Source organism: Hemitrygon akajei, chromosome 5 (genome assembly GCF_048418815.1).
Source record: "Hemitrygon akajei chromosome 5, sHemAka1.3, whole genome shotgun sequence".
Taxonomy (NCBI): Eukaryota; Metazoa; Chordata; class Chondrichthyes; order Myliobatiformes; family Dasyatidae; genus Hemitrygon; species Hemitrygon akajei.
Window position 1 is genome coordinate 90,378,045 of NC_133128.1, and position 16,059 is coordinate 90,394,103.

General features: G+C 42.5%; 1 protein-coding gene across 7 annotated transcripts in view; it reads right to left on the bottom strand.

The window, feature by feature from the left end:
* dgkh (diacylglycerol kinase, eta) overlaps positions 1 to 16,059 on the bottom strand; it is a 522,439-nt gene that overhangs the window by 153,714 nt on the left and 352,666 nt on the right. For all 7 annotated transcript variants that reach the window (XM_073046012.1, XM_073046011.1, XM_073046013.1 and 4 more), the window contains 2 exons: positions 10,851 to 10,935; positions 7,047 to 7,138 (listed from right to left, as the gene is read on the bottom strand). In XM_073046012.1, coding sequence (XP_072902113.1) covers positions 7,047 to 7,138; positions 10,851 to 10,935 — 177 coding nt within the window. The remainder of the gene's footprint in view (positions 1 to 7,046; positions 7,139 to 10,850; positions 10,936 to 16,059) is intronic.

Here is a 16,059-nt window from a genome sequence, read left to right on the forward strand (position 1 = left end):
GGATGGCTGATACATTGTCAGTGGGGATAAAAGACAGGTGTGGGGCGACAACCCTCAGACACACCAGTGGACACTGATCGAGTGTTGTGCACCCACAGGAAGGTGGGGGCTTCGAGAACCGAATCAGAAGATGGGTCAACAAAGCTCACAGTGTGATGGTAGGACCGGTGGGGACTTGTGTGTGTGTCCACTCATGCCAGAGTGACGAGTCCACCACAGAACGGTCTAGCCGGAGAGCGGAGGGGTCATAACCAAATGACCACAACGGTACAATGGAATCAGAATACAACAGACGGTTTGCTGGCTGCAGCTGCTCAATCTCTTGCTCGCTCTTGCTCTCCAACAAATTACAACAACCGCAACTACCTCAGCACACATGAACTGAACTGAACTTTATATTCTTCAATGACAATTCATTTACCCCTAGACATTGATAGAGCTTGTTTATTATTGTTGATTATTATTCCTACACTTCTATGTTTATTATTGCTAACCTGTTTTATATGTATATTTGCATTTTTGATACTGTATTGTGTAGTTTACTAATAAACACCTTTAGTTTTTGGTACCACCAGACTCCAACGGATTCTTCTATTTCTGCTGGTCTGTAAACCCAGTTACGGGGTACGTAACAATACAAGGAGGAAATATTTGATTCATATTTACGATGTGCTGGTGAGATCACACCTGGAGTAATGTTCAATTTTAAGAAATGAATGTACTGTAGGCAACCCAGCATAGGTTTCCCACGTAGGTTCTTCAAATAAAGTGTTTGACATATGGAGAAAGATGAAGCTGGTTGGGCCTTTCTTCACTGAAGTTTAGAAACATGCGAGGTGATCTCATTGAAACATAAAAGATTCTGCGGGGGGTGGGCAAGGTGATGGAGAGTGATGTCTCTCCTATTAGGGTTATCTACAACATTATGGCATAGTTCAGAACCACAGGATAGGCCTTCTAAGGCCAAAATGAAGAGGATTTCTCTTGGAGGATTGTGAATCTGAAATTCTCTACTTGACAGGACTGTGGTGGGAATGTCATTGACTATATTAAGGTTGGAGATAAAGTCATTTAAAGTACAACAAGGTCAATGACTATGGAAAGAAAATGGGAAAATTATGTCCAGGCCAAGACTGGATCAGCCTTGATCCTACTGAAGAGTGTGATGTCAGGAGTGTAATGGATAATTTCAATTACAGTATCTCTCCAGCCACACACTTACTTGTGTTATCCTTCTATTTCTCAACTTACTGGCTTGTGATCCAGTGGCTAAGCCACAGATTGTCACCTTTGAACTTCTGTTTCTTGTTCTCCTTCTTTCTACAAGGCTCATCCCTTCTTCTACCTGATGAAATGCTTTGAGAGGTTGGCTATGACTAGACTGAACTCCTGCCTCAGCAAAGACCTGGACCCACTGCAATTTGCCTATTGTCACAATAGGTCAATAGCAGACCCAATCTCCATGGCTCTTCACACGTCTTTGGACCACCTAAACAACACAAACACCTACGTCAGGATGCTGTTCATCAACAATAGCTCAGCATTTAATACCATCATTCCCATAATCCTGATTGAGAAGTTGCAGAACCTGGGCCTCTGTACCTCCCTCTGTAATTGGATCTTCAACTTTCTAACCAGAAGACCACAGTCTGTGCAGATTGGTGATAACATATCCTCTTCGCCGATGATCAACACTGACGCATCTCAGGGGTGTGTGCTTAGCCCACTGCTCTACTCTCTGTATATACATGACTGTGTGGCTAGGCATAGCTCAAATACCATCCACAAACTTGCTGACAATACAACCATTGTTGGTAGAATCTCAGGTGGTGATGAGAGGGCATACAGGAGTGAGATATGCCAACTAGTGGAATGGTGCCGCAGCAACAACTTTGCACTCAGAGTCAGTACAACGAAAGAGCTGATTGAGGACTTCAGGAAGGGTAAGACGAAGGAACACATACCAATCCTCATACAGGGATCAGAAGTGGAGAGAGTGAGCAGCTTCAAGTTCCTGGGTATCAAGATCTCTGAGGATCTAACCTGGTCCCAACACAATGATGTAGTCATAAAGAAGGCAAGACAGCTATACTTTATTAGGAGTTTGAAGAGATTTGGCATGTCAACAAATACACTCAAAAACCTCTATAGTTGTACCGTGGAGAGCATTCTGACAGGCTGCATCACTGTCTGGTATGGAGGGGCTACTGTACAGGACCAAAAGAAGCTGCAGAGGGTTGTAAATCTAGTCAGCTCCATCTTGGGCACTAGCCTACAAAGTACCCAGGACATCTTTAGGGAGTGGTGTCTCAGAAAGGCAGCGTCCATTATTAAAGACCTCCAGTACCCAGAGCATGCCCTTTTCTCAGGTGATGATGATGATGACGATGTTGACTCAGGCCTGAGAGTCCAGTGTTGGGCATTTTCATGCTTTACAAGGTGCGGAACGAAAGACCGTGTGGCACGTCACTCCTCACACATCAGGCAGAAGATACAGAAGCCTGAAGGCACACACTCAGTGATTCAGAAACAACTTCTTCCCCTCTGCCATCTGATTCCTGAATGGACTTTGAAGCTTTGGACAGTACCTCACTTTTTTTAATATACAGTCAGTTTTTGCACATTTTTTTATAACCTATTCAATATACGTAATTGATTTACTTGTTTACTTATTATTATGTTTTATTTTTTTTCTCTCTTTCTCTCTCTCTCTCTGCCAGATTATGAACTGCTGCTGCTAAGTTAACAAATTTCACGTCACACGCCGGTGATAATAAACCTGATTCTGATAAGAACCTCTAATTGTGAACTGTCCCACTCTACAACTCAGTGAAAACAACCTTAGGACCAAAGAGTCAATGTCCTGAAATCACGTCTGCAACAACAGAACCACCTACTTCCCCAATTACAGATGCTCTTATAACGATGCCTTGATCTGAGTCCCTCCCTATACTCTTGAACTATTCATGTTGAAATGGCCTTGCCTCTGCTATATTCCCCACAGAACCCTCTTTCCCAGAATTCCCTGACTGAATGTAGGCTAGAGGGGAAGGTCTCCTGGATAACCTGCCTCATATTTTTATTGTCAACTATCCCCTCTCTACCTATAGTTCCTCAAGCTGCAGGGAGATCATTACCTGAAACCTGTTTTCGAAGTGAAGTATTCAGCCTGCTAGGTGATGCAAGCTGTCCCAAAAGCTGAAACCCAGAACCTGAGCTCCTCCAGGTGACAAAGCTTGGCCAATACACAGGCTGCACAGTGAATCCCCACAGGCTGGAGCCACCCTGCCTTGCCCTGTCTCTGTCTATTTGATTAATTCCTCTAACAGTTATAGAATTTACTTAAATCACTTACTGTTTTATTTATCCCGAATATATTTTCTCTATTCTACATGTCTTTGTGAAAAACAATACTTGTAAAAACCCACCATAGATCTGATCTGATTTTCCTCCACTCTCGCTCTGTCTCCTGAGCAGCTGTTACTCCTATTAAGATTCACTAGGCCACTGTTTTCTGCCACTGTTCACTAACCAGAACTCTGTGTCCGTGTTGCTTTTAAACTGACTTGGGTTTTGTCTTCCACACTCCATTCAGGCACACCAGACTTCTATTTCCCTCATCCTTTTTCTGTTGTCAAAACTCATTTTACTCCAAGCTCGACACTATGTAGTATAATACTACCCAGTGGTGGGCACCTTGAACATTCGCTCACTCTACCACTGGCATGACCCATCTGAAATTATCATCATTTACAAAGGGTAATGATAGTACAGGTGATGTCACAAGACTGAGACAAACTGGGAGGTAGGCGGGATTGTGAGGAGGTTGCAGAGGCTTTGAGGGAGACAGATAGGTTAAATAAATGAGTAAGCATATGCCACACATTCTACTTTTCCCTTTTTTCTATCCAAGTGAATGACCACAGATTGAATACAAATGTGATGTTGTTCACTTTAGCAGAAAAGAATGTTAGATTGGAGGATTGTTTAAAAGGTGAGAGACAGAAAAGTGTTAGTGTTCAGAGGGATTTAGATATCCCTCCGTATATATCACTAAATCTTAATGTGCAGGCACAGCACCTGGGTAGGAAAACCAACTGGCCTCCAATTGTCTTACTAAATTATATATGGCCCTGCAATAATATGCACAGGAATGGTCTCTTTACCTAAGAGCAGTACAGGCCATCAGCCCACAACATTGTGCCAACCAGGCAGGTGCAGAATCTAATATAATTCTATACTTATGATGGAAAGAATGCAATGCAAATTCAGAACACAGATGCTTGGGATTTGAGCAAACACGAGGAAATCTGCAGATGTTGGAAATTCAAACAACAACACACACAAAATGTTGGTGGAACACAGCAGGCCAGGCAGCATCTATAGGGAGAAGTGCTGTTGACGTTTCGGGCTGAGACCCTTCGTCAGGACTAACTGAAAGGAAAGATAGTAAGAGATTTGAAAGTAGTGGGGGGAGGGGGAAATGCGAAATGATAGGAGAAAACCGGAGGGGGTGGGATGAAGCTAAGAGCTGGAAAGGTGATTGGCGAAAGTGATACAGAGCTGGAGAAGGGAAAGGATCATGGGACGGGAGGCCTCGGGAGAAAGAAAGGAGGGGGGGAAGCACCAGAGGGAGATGGAGAACAGGCAAACAACTAAATATGTCAGGGATGGGGTAAGAAGGGGAGGAGGGGCATTAACAGAAGTTAGATAAGTCAATGTTCATGCCATCAGGTTGGAGGCTACCCAGCCGGTATATAAGGTGTTGTTCCTCCAACCTGAGTTTGGATTCATTTTGACAATAGAGGAGGCCATGGATAGACCTCTCATGCTTTGAATTTTTTCAAAGATTTTAAGTTCCCTGGCCCCCACCATCTTATTTTCACCATGGACATCCAGTCCCTATATACCTCCATCCCCCACCAAGATGGTCTCGAAGCTCTTCGCTTTTTTTTTGGATTCCAGACCTAACCAATTCCCCTCTACCACCACTCTCCTCCATCTAGCAGAATTAGTTCTTACTCCCAATAATTTCTCTTTTGGCTCCTCCCACTTCCTCTAAACCAAGGGTGTAGCCATGGGCACCCGTATGGGTCCCAGTTATGCCTGCCTTTTTGTTGGCTTTGTGGAACAGTCCATGTTCCAAGTCTATACGGGTATCCATCCCCCTCTTTTCCTTCGCTACATCGAAGACTGCATTGGCGCTGCCTCCTGCACGCATGCTGAGCTCGTTGACTTCATTAACTTTGCCTCCAACTTTCACCCTGCCCTCAAATTTACCTGGTCCATTTCCGACACCTCCCTCCCCTTTCTTGATCTTTCTGTCTCCATCTTTGGAGACGGCCTATCTACTGATATCTTCTATAAGCCTACAGACTCTCACAGCTACCTGGACTATTCCTCTTCCCACCTTGTCTCTTGCAAAAATGCTATCCCCTTCTCACAATTCCTCCGTCTCTGCCGCATCTGCTCTCAGGATGAGACTTTTCATTCCAGGACGAAGGAGATGTCTTCCTTTTTTAAACAAAGGGGCTTCCCTTCGTCCACCATCAACACTGCTCTCAAACGCATCTCTCCCATTTCCTGCACATCTGCCCTCACTCCATCCACCCGCCCCCCGCCTCGGGATAGGGTTCCCCTTGTTCTTACCTACCACCCCACCAGCCTCCAGGTCCAACGTATAATTCTCCGTAACTTCCGCCACCTCCAACGGGATCCCACTACCAAGCACATTTTTCCCTCACCCCCTCTTTCTGCTTTTTGCAGGGATCGCTCCCTACGCGACTCCCTTGTCCACTCATCCCCCCCATCCCTTCCCACCGATCTCCCTCCTGGCACTTATCCTTGTAAATGGAACAAGTGCTACACCTGCCCTTACATTTCCTCCCTCACCACCATTCAGGGCACTTCACCTGTGAGTCGGCTGGTGTGGTATACTGCGTCTGGTGCTCCCGGTGTGGCCTTTTATATATTGGTGAGACCCGACGCAGACTGGGAGACCGTTTCGCTGAACACCTATGCTCTGTCCGCCAGAAAAAGCAGGATCTCCCAGTGGCCACACATTTTAATTCCACGTCCCATTCCCATTCTGATATGTCTATCCATGGCCTCCTCTATTGTCAAAATGAATCCAAACTCAGGTTGGAGGAACAACACCTTATATACCGGCTGGGTAGTCTCCAACCTGATGGCATGAACATTGACTTCTTTAACTTCCGTTAATGCCCCTCCTCCCCTTCTTACCCCATCCCTGACAAATTTAATTGTTTGCCTGTTCTCCATCTTCCTCTGGTGTTGCCCCCCCCCCCCCCTTTCTTTCTCCTGAGGCCTCACATCCCATGATCCTTTCCCTTCTCCAGCTCGGTATCACTTTCGCCAATCACCTTTCCAGCTCTTAGCTTCATCCCACCCCCTCCGGTCTTCTTCTATCATTTTGCATTTCCCCCTCCCCCCACTACTTTCAAATCTCTTACTATCTTTCCTTTCAGTTAGTCCCGATGAAAGGTCTCGGCCTGAAACGTCGACAGCGCTTCTCCTGGCGCTGCTGTGTTCCACCAGCATTTTGTGTGTGTTTGCTTGGGATTTGAGTTTGGGGGATCGGGGCCCAGAGCAGTGTGGTTCTATGAGGAGAGAACAAGATGGCTGGGCCTTCTCTTCAATAAACATAAAATTGTAAAGTGCTTGACAGAGGTAGATTTCACCAAGGGTTCTTCAAGAGTACCTCCCAAAATACAGTGTCAGGCTAACAGAGTCATGGTGATACCACTCCCAGTATCCTATTATCCTAGGATAATTCCCCCTAAGTGTTATATACTGGACGTAAAGGTATAGAGTCTAAAAGCTGAATTTCAATTCAACAAAACATCACTGGAAGACCAGTTCAAGTATATGACCCCCATCACCATCTCAAAGGTAATGACGAATGGGCAATACACGCTGGCCTTGTAAATGGTGTTCACATACCAAGTAGGAATTTAGACATGCAATTTTTAATGTTGTCCACAGGAAACTATCTACAATTCTTCTAGAGGAATTAAGTGACTCACTTGGCGGAAGATATAACAACTGAGTGTTGGTCAGAGTTGAGAATCTTGGTTAGGTGAGCAGCAACTGAATCCTCATACGCTGATATCTGAAACTGAGAAGTGAAGGTTAGGTTTTCCAGATGCAATAGACAGCTCAGACAACAGATGACACTCATCTGACACTGAAATGGGTAATTATTGAATCTAGCCACAGCTTATCTACACCAGCTTATTTCTCAAACATGTCTCACATTGTTTGCCATCCTCGAAAATTATGTATAAACTCACTGGAAATAAGACTTTATATGTGAACACAATGTGTCATGAATATAATTTTTTTTAATCTCCACAGCATACCGTTGGTTATAGTGACAAGCTGCATCAGAGACAAAGAGGCGCATGTGTGAACTCCATACTCCAGGTGTGGTCTGACCAGAATTCTATAGAGTTGCAACATTACCTCGATGCTCAACTCAATTCCCAAATAATGAAGTCCAGCACAACATATACACTTTTTGCTTCTATCAGCTTATCCAGCAATTTTGTGGGATCTTTATTCCTCCACAATAAGGATCCTGCTATTAAACATGCACTCTACGTCCAAGTATCTTCCAAAGAGTATCACTTCACTCTTTCCTGGATTGAATTCCATCTTCTACTCCTTCACCCAACCTTCTACGCTGTCTACAACAGCACTAGTCTTTATGTCAGTGGCAAACTTACTAACCCACTTTTCCATTTCATGAATAAACATCACAAAGAGTAGGAACCCAAAAACAGATCCACGCAGAATACCACTAGTCACTGACCTTCAGGCAGAATATGCTCCACTTACTACTTTCTCTGTGTTCTGTGGACAAGCCAATTCTGATTCCATGCAGTCAGGTTTCCATGGATCCTATGACTCATGACTTGCTGGCTGAGCCTACCATGGGGAACCTTATCAAATACCTTACTAAATCTATATACACCACATCTAATGCTCCATTTTCATCAGTGTTTTGTCACCTCCTCCATTGGCATAGCTCCACTCAATCTAACAGAATGACTCACACTTGTTCTAGAGTCACTGGACTGAGCAAACTGTCCTGTCACTCCACAACTACTTCAAGGCCAAAATGGAGTTTAGCAGGTGAATCCGATACTACATAGACACCATCAATGTGTGTGCAAAACCATGCATCTAGTCTTTGCTACTTAGACATTGAGAGAATTGACATGTTGGCTGCTAAAGTTCACTTTAATATAAAGAGTTCAATATTGCATTGTTATTTCATGCTAATGTCCTCTAGCCTCTATTTATACTTTTTAAAAATGCTTCTCAGCTGTTTACTTTTCAAGTGGAAAATACCCCATGCTGCTGAAAGCAGCTCCAAGGAAAAAATTCCTGGATCTGCCAAGGATAGCAACAAAAACAAATCTTCCCAGATGACAGCCTTTGTAAATCTACCTTTGTTATTGAATAGGTTTAGCTACATGCAATGCAATGTTCAGTCCATACATTCTAACAAATCTAGAATACTAATTGCCTATTCTCCAAGATGATAAGTGCTTCAGAATTTCATGTTATTGTTTCCAATATATAAATTTTTAAATAACCAGCCTGAAACTAAACTACTTACTGTGGTAAATATTTGAAAAGACCCGTACTGTCTCTATTTTCCTGTGAAGTACAGCGTGAACAAACAACATTTGCACTATTCTGAGCAGCAAACAAGGAAAAGGAATTTACAACAAATTATTTCTGCAGAGTCCATAATCTGATCAGCAATTGATATTGATTTACAATATCTACAACTACTATCTTGGACCTTTATCACTTTTGATGTGGTAAATGTGAGATCCTCCGCTTCTCCACATCATAGTACAGACTGAAAATTCTGCCTACTAATAAACCTTTCCCTATCTCATACATTTTCTAGTTAGGAGCACAAAACATCAGCACCTGGTTCTCTATACACAGAAGCTGATTGATTTGACATTCTCCAACTTTATCTGTTTTCCAGTTTGCAGCATTCATAGTATTTTTCTTATGACATGAATATAGAATAACCCACTAGCAATTACAGCTTTTCATATTAAGACTGCCTCCACTGCATCACTGGGGAGGCAGCAATGGGAAAAGGAAGAAATAAAGACCAGATGAGTCAATGCACTTTCAGCTGGTGCACTGTGGCACTGGCAGAGAATGCCAAATAGGGCAATCTTCGCTATCTATTCAGGAAATAACTCATCAATGTGCATTTCCTTCCAGACTCATTCACAGAATTGGGGGGAGGATAAAAGATTTAAAATATATGAATTGGATTTCTGAATATGACCATAAAATATACAGTACTGTGCAAAAGTTTTAGGCACATATATATATAGCTAGGGTGCTTTAGATTTTTGAATAATTTTATGTAATGCACTTACTCCTGCCACAAAAAAAAATCATGACGTATGTGAATGATGATAAACCTGACTCTGATAAGGGTCCTTATTGTGGATTAAGAGTGGGAAGGGGCAGGGAGAGGGTAATCTTGGTTGGGAAAAGGGGATGGGAGAGGGAAGGAGCAGAAAGTATCAGAGAGACATTCTATAATGATCAATAAACCAATTGTTTGGAATCAAATGACCTTGCCTGGTGTCTCAGGACTGGGTGTGTCTGCACCCACGATACCCTCTGTCCTTCTCTGCCACCCGTCCCATGGCACTCCACCCTCACCATTCCTGACATCCTTTGTTCCTGCCAGATTCACAAACTCACTCTCTACTCCACATTGACAAATACAGTACTGTGCAAAAGTCTTAGGTGCCCTAGTATATATACGCCTGAGACTTTTGCACAGTACTGTATGGATTACTGTCTGTGGAGTGACTTGGATCTGCTCCAGTTTGCCTACCGTCACAAGTCAAAAACAGATGCCATTTCATTGGTTCTTTATTAAGCTATGGACAATGAAGGCACATGTATCAGCATGCCCTTCATTAACTCAGCTCAGCATTTAACACCCTCATCCCCTCAAAACTAATCACTAAGCTCATTGACCCAAGCCTCTGATAACTCCCTGGGCAAATGGATCCTCAATTTCCTCACTTGCAGACCTCAATCAGCAGGGATTGGCAAGAACATTTTCTGCACAATCACTATCAGCACAAGTGCACCACAAGGCAGAGTGCTTGGCACTCCTCTCTACTCACTGAAAACCACTTGATCATGTAACTCTAAATGCAATACTTGAGTTTGGACAAAAAAAATTGGTAACAAATCTGTATATAGGAGGTTGATTGTCAATCTTTGTTATTTATAGTTTTTCATAAAGTCTTTGTATTTCTTTATTTTCCTGTAAATGCCTGCAAGAAAATTAATCTCAGAATAGTATATGATGAACTGTTCATACTTCTAACAATAAATTTACTTTGACTTTGACAGGAAAAGTAAGGACTTGAAATGGCTTTACACCATTTGCTGGGCTGTAAATTCACCACCACCTGTGGCAATCATTGCAAAATTACCTGTCAGGTTTGTATTTACATGGTACACAATATCATCAGTGTGTCAATAAATGTACAAATCGTATTATTCAGAAAAAATGGGTTAATTTCCATTTAATACTCCTGAGCATCATTTAATGGAAAAAGTCTAAATTCACCCTGTCTACTCCCACTTGTAAAACTCAGAGGTCCAAAACATTCCAATATTGGAATGGAATGTGTCTTCAAATTTCTAGTCTGCATTCCAGCAAAATAAGATCGAGGCCAGTATTTATCTTTTTGCTTTCTATTAGGGCTGAGAGTAAATTATTGTTCTGCAATGAAGTCTTTGCCATGGTATATACTTACTTGGGATTCCTCAGCATCCTCCTCTGGGGTCACTGCCAAGGAATGTTTTGGTGGTATTTTTATTTCATACGTCATAATGCTCCATCTGAACAAAAACAAACACAATCCTTGTTTAATTACCATCTGCTGACTAAAGGCAGCCTGTTCATGGCACACAAGAATATACAAATAATCACTTGATCCAATGTGCAATACACATTTTATTGAGATGGGATGATAAAGCAGACCAAGGAGCTGCAAAAGGAGTGATCCGTCTGAGTTGATGAGAGAAGCAGAGAGAAAAATATTTGCCTGGTGGAGGAGCCAGATTGCAAGACATTGTAGGGAGTTATGAACACAGCCTAGTCTATCACAGAGTCTAACCTCTCCTTCATTAAATCTGTCTACACTTTCCACTGCATTGGGAAAGCAGCCATCATAATTAAAGACCCCTCCCACTCTGATCATTGGCTCTTCATCACCCTTCCATCAGGCTAAAAATAGAAAACATTTTCCGGCTGTTATGAGACTTAAAAGACCTCTTGAATGGTAAAGAGGAACTTTTGTCCTCACAATCTACCCCAACATGGCACTGGCATCATATTTATCCACCTGCTCTTCACTTTCTCTGTAATTGTAAACACAAGTGATTCTGCAGGTACTAGAAATCCAGAGCCACAAACACAAAATACTGGAGAAAGTCAGAAGGTTGGGCAGCACCTATGGAGAGGAATAAGTAGTCAAATTCTTGATTGGTTTAAGTCAGAAACATCTTGTTTGTTCCTCTCCACAGATTCTGCCTGATCTGCTGAGCATTTTGTGCATGTACTCTGTAACTATAACACTATATTGCACATATTGCTTTCCCCTATGTCCATGTATGGGCTGATGTACAAAACAAAGCTTTCCATAGTGTCTCAATATACATATTAGACCAGTTACCAATTTTGATGGGACCAAATTGTGAAGCAATATATGCTTCTTAGGACCACATTAACCCATTTGGTCTCACCCTATCCAAGGTACTTGTTCTACTATCTTCCCCATCCTTGCTACTGAAACCCCAATTGCTTTCTCTCTTCCCCAGTTCTGATAGAGGGCCTTCAACCCGAAACATTTACTCTGTTTCTTGTTCCACTGATACTGCCCGGCTTGCGATGAGATTGCAGCTTTTGCAGTTCCTTTGATTTCCATTAGCTGTTCTATAATAAAAGAAATAAGAACAATAATGTGGGTAGCAGGGTCGAGATACATCTCTACCAAAGAAGGTGTAAGGGGTCCTTATCCTTGCATGAAGAACAAGTGCTACTCCTGCCCCTACACCTCCTCCCTTACTACCATTCAGGGCCCAAAACAGTCCTTCCAGGTGAGGTAACGCTTCACCTGTTCTTTCTTCTATGGCCTTTTGTCCTCTTTTATTAGCAGTGAGTAGTTTCAGGTTCCAAGGTGGGGTCAACATCTCTGAAGATCTATCCTGGGACGAACATACTGATGCAATTACCAAGAAGGCATTCATTAGCAATTTGAGGAGACTTGGTATGTCACTGAGGACTCTAGAAATTTCTGCAGACACACTGTGGACACCAGTCTAACTGGTTGCATCAGCATTTGGTATGGAGGTGCTATTGCACAGAATCGGAAAAAGCTGCAGAGAGTTACAAACTCAACCAGCGCCATCATGGGTACCAGCCTCCCCAACACTGAGGACATCTTCAAATGACGATGCCTTAAAAAGGCTGCATTATCATTAAGGACCCCCATCACCCAGGATATGCCCTTTTCTCATTACTACCATTAAGGAGGTGTAGGAGCCTGAAGACGTACGCTCAACATTTCAGGAACAGCTTCTTCCCCTCTGTCATTAGATTTCTGAATGGACATTGAACCCATGAACACTTCCTCACTATTTTTTCCTCTCTTTCTGCACTCATCATTTTTTAAATACTTCTTATTGTAATTTACAGTTTTTATTATTACATATTGCAATGTACTACTGTTGCAAAACAACAAATTTCACAACATATGCCAGTCATATTAAACCTGATTCTGACACTGATTGAATTACTGGAACATAATAAAACCAATGGAGAACTTTGGAGAACCAAGAGAGGTTCCAGGTACCATATAATCATAGAGAGAGATAGAACTTGGCTCACTAAGTCCATGCTGACCACAAAGCCCCTTTTTCCTTTTACAATGGCCTGTCTTAACCCAGTTTATTCTCCTTACATTCTGATCAACACCCTCCAGATTCTACCATTCCCGTACATGCTGGGGCTGACAGTTCATCCTGCAGCTTATATTGATCCTGTGCAGTGCAATGCCGCTCCCCCACCCCCCATACCAGACGGTGATGCAGCCAGTTAGAATGCTCTCCATGGTACATCTGCAGAAATCTGCGAATGTCATTGATGACACACAAATCTCCTCAAACTCTTAATGAGATATTGCCACTGTTGTATCTTCTTTGTAGCTGCATCAATACGTTGGGCCCAGGATAGATATTGACACCCAGGAACTCTTTCTACTTCTGATCCCTCTATGAGGACTGGAGTTATGTTCCCTCATCTTACCCTTTCTGAAGTCCACAATCAATTCTTTGGTTTTACTAACAATGAGTGCAAGGTTGTTGCTGATATATCTTGCTCCTGTATCCCTTCTCGTTACCATCCAAAATTCTGCCAACAATAGCTGTGCCGTTTGCAAACTTACAGATGGCATTTGAGCTGTGCCTAGCCACAGAGTCATGGGTGTAAAGAGAGTAGAGCAGTGGGCTAAGCACACATCTTTGAGGTGCGCCAGTGTTTATTATCAGTGGAGTGGAAATGTTATTTCCGACCCGCAAAGACTGGTTTTCTGGTGAGAAAGTCAAGGATCCAGTTGCTAAGAGAGGAACAAAGGCCCAGGTTTTGGAGCTTTTTGATCGGAACTGTATGATTGTATTATACACTGAACTGCAGTCGATAAATAGAAGCCTGACATAGTACGAGTATTGTCCAAGTGATCCAAGACCGCATGAAGAGCCAATGAGATCACAGCCACTGCAGACCTATAATCAATAGGCAAATTGCTGTGGGTCCAGGTGCTTGCAGAGTCAGGAGTTGATTCTAGCCATAACCAACCTCTCAAAGCACTTCTTCACAGATGCTGTCTGACCAGCTGACAGTTTCTAGCACTTTAAGTTTATATTTCAGATTTTTACCACCTGCAGGGATTTTTGGCTTTCAAAAGTCTGGAATGTACTGGAAACTCACCCTTACGAGAGGTTTACTTAATATATTAACAATGGTGCATTCATCTTTGCAATCAAACCACCTACATCAAACACAGCAGGAATTTGTCCTAGTACTGGCTGTACTTGTGCAAGCTGACACTAACTTTTAATTAAAAGGATGAAAGCACTCATCATCCAATTCATTAGCAAATTGCATGGGGCACTTTGCACAAAGCTGCAGGTGGAAATCAATGCTATAATCCTATTAAAGGTATTGAAGAGAACTCCAAGTTTTACAGTAAATCTGTCAGTGTAAAATGCCAAATTCTCCACATTAGTGTAATACATGCTAGACTTTAATTATTATTTTCATAGGGGCTACAACATATTGACAAATAACATGTGGAAATCAAATTTCCACTCAGTTTCCCAACTATTGTTGACCTCAATTCATTTAGCACAGTGACTATCTTGGCCTGTACACGGTCACGTTGTATTTGCTACTTCCATTCCTACCTTTAATACAAAACAATATAATTCCTTTGTGTGCAGATCATAGACCATAGAAGAGTACAGCACAGGAACAGACCATTTGTCCCACAATGTTGTGCTGAAACAGCTCCAAAGCAAATCAAAAATACACAAACACTAATCCCTCCTACCTACGCCATGTTCACATCCCTCCATCTTCCTCACATTCATAAGCCTATCCAAACTTCTCTTAAGAATCTCCAATGTAGTTGCTCCAATTACCAGGCAGTGCATTCCAGGCATCCACGACTGAGTAAAAGACATACCACTCACGTCCCCATTGAAGCTACCCCCTATCACCTTCACTGCATGCCCTCTGGTATTAGACATTTCAACCCTGGGAAAGAGATACTCTCTGTCCACTCTTTCCTTGTGTCTCATAATGCTGCAAACCTCTATTGGATCTCCCCTCAAGCTCTGGTGCTCCGGAGAAAATAACCCAGGTTTATCCAACCTCTTGTGACAGCACATGCCCTCTAAACCAGGCAGCATCCTGGTAAACCTCTTCTGCACCCTCTCCAAAAACCTCAACATCCTTCCTATAGTAGGGGTGACCAGAACTGTACACAATACTCCAGATGTGGCCTAACCAGAGTTTTATAAAGTTGTAACATAACCTGACTTTTGAACTAATGCCTCAACAAATCAAAGCACCTGCACAGACAGTAGAGGAAGGACAGAGGTAAATGTGAGGGAAAATGCTTTGGAGGTTCTGTTCCTCCTTTAAATATGTTGGGAAGCAAATATTAATAATCAATTAAAAAGCAGCTTAGCAGAAAGAGCTGGAACCCTTCTCAACCCTTGGCTGCAAATATAGCAGAGAATTTAACTGAAGGGATGTACGAATTAATGCAACCACTGCTCTCAATAATGTATACAGACAAGTATTTGGCCTATCAATTATGCTTTGGAGATGGCATAGTAGTGTGTCCAACTTGCATCCGATTCAGCTTTTGAATAGTTAATTATAATATACACCAGTGTACAAAAAAAATTCCTTGTTTGTATGAAGCTCGCGCAATAATAATAAATACAACAATAAAAAGAAGGGAATGTTGCAAAGTGCAGGTGTGCAAAAAGAAATGCTACAGTGACAATAATGGAAGAGGTGGAATTACGGGTTTGAAAACCTGGGAACAGCACCACAAAGGGGATTTGAATGTGAATGTGAATAACTCTAGCATTTTTCTCCCTATTTCAGGTACTATGCACTGCAAAGAGAAATTTCCTGATCCATGTCCCAAACTCAGTTTATCTCACATCTTTTCTCTGATGGGAGTTCAGGAAGAGCCTCTCTCTCTGCTCCCAACCATCACTCCTGATGAAGGGTTTCGGCCCGAAACGTCGTCACTACCTCCTCCCATAGATGCTGTCTGGCCTGCTGAGTTCTGCCAGCATTTTGTGTTTCCACACATCTTTCTTCCTATAATTATTGTGCTTTTGTCTGTCATCAAATATCTACTGGTATCCATCATGTACCTACAT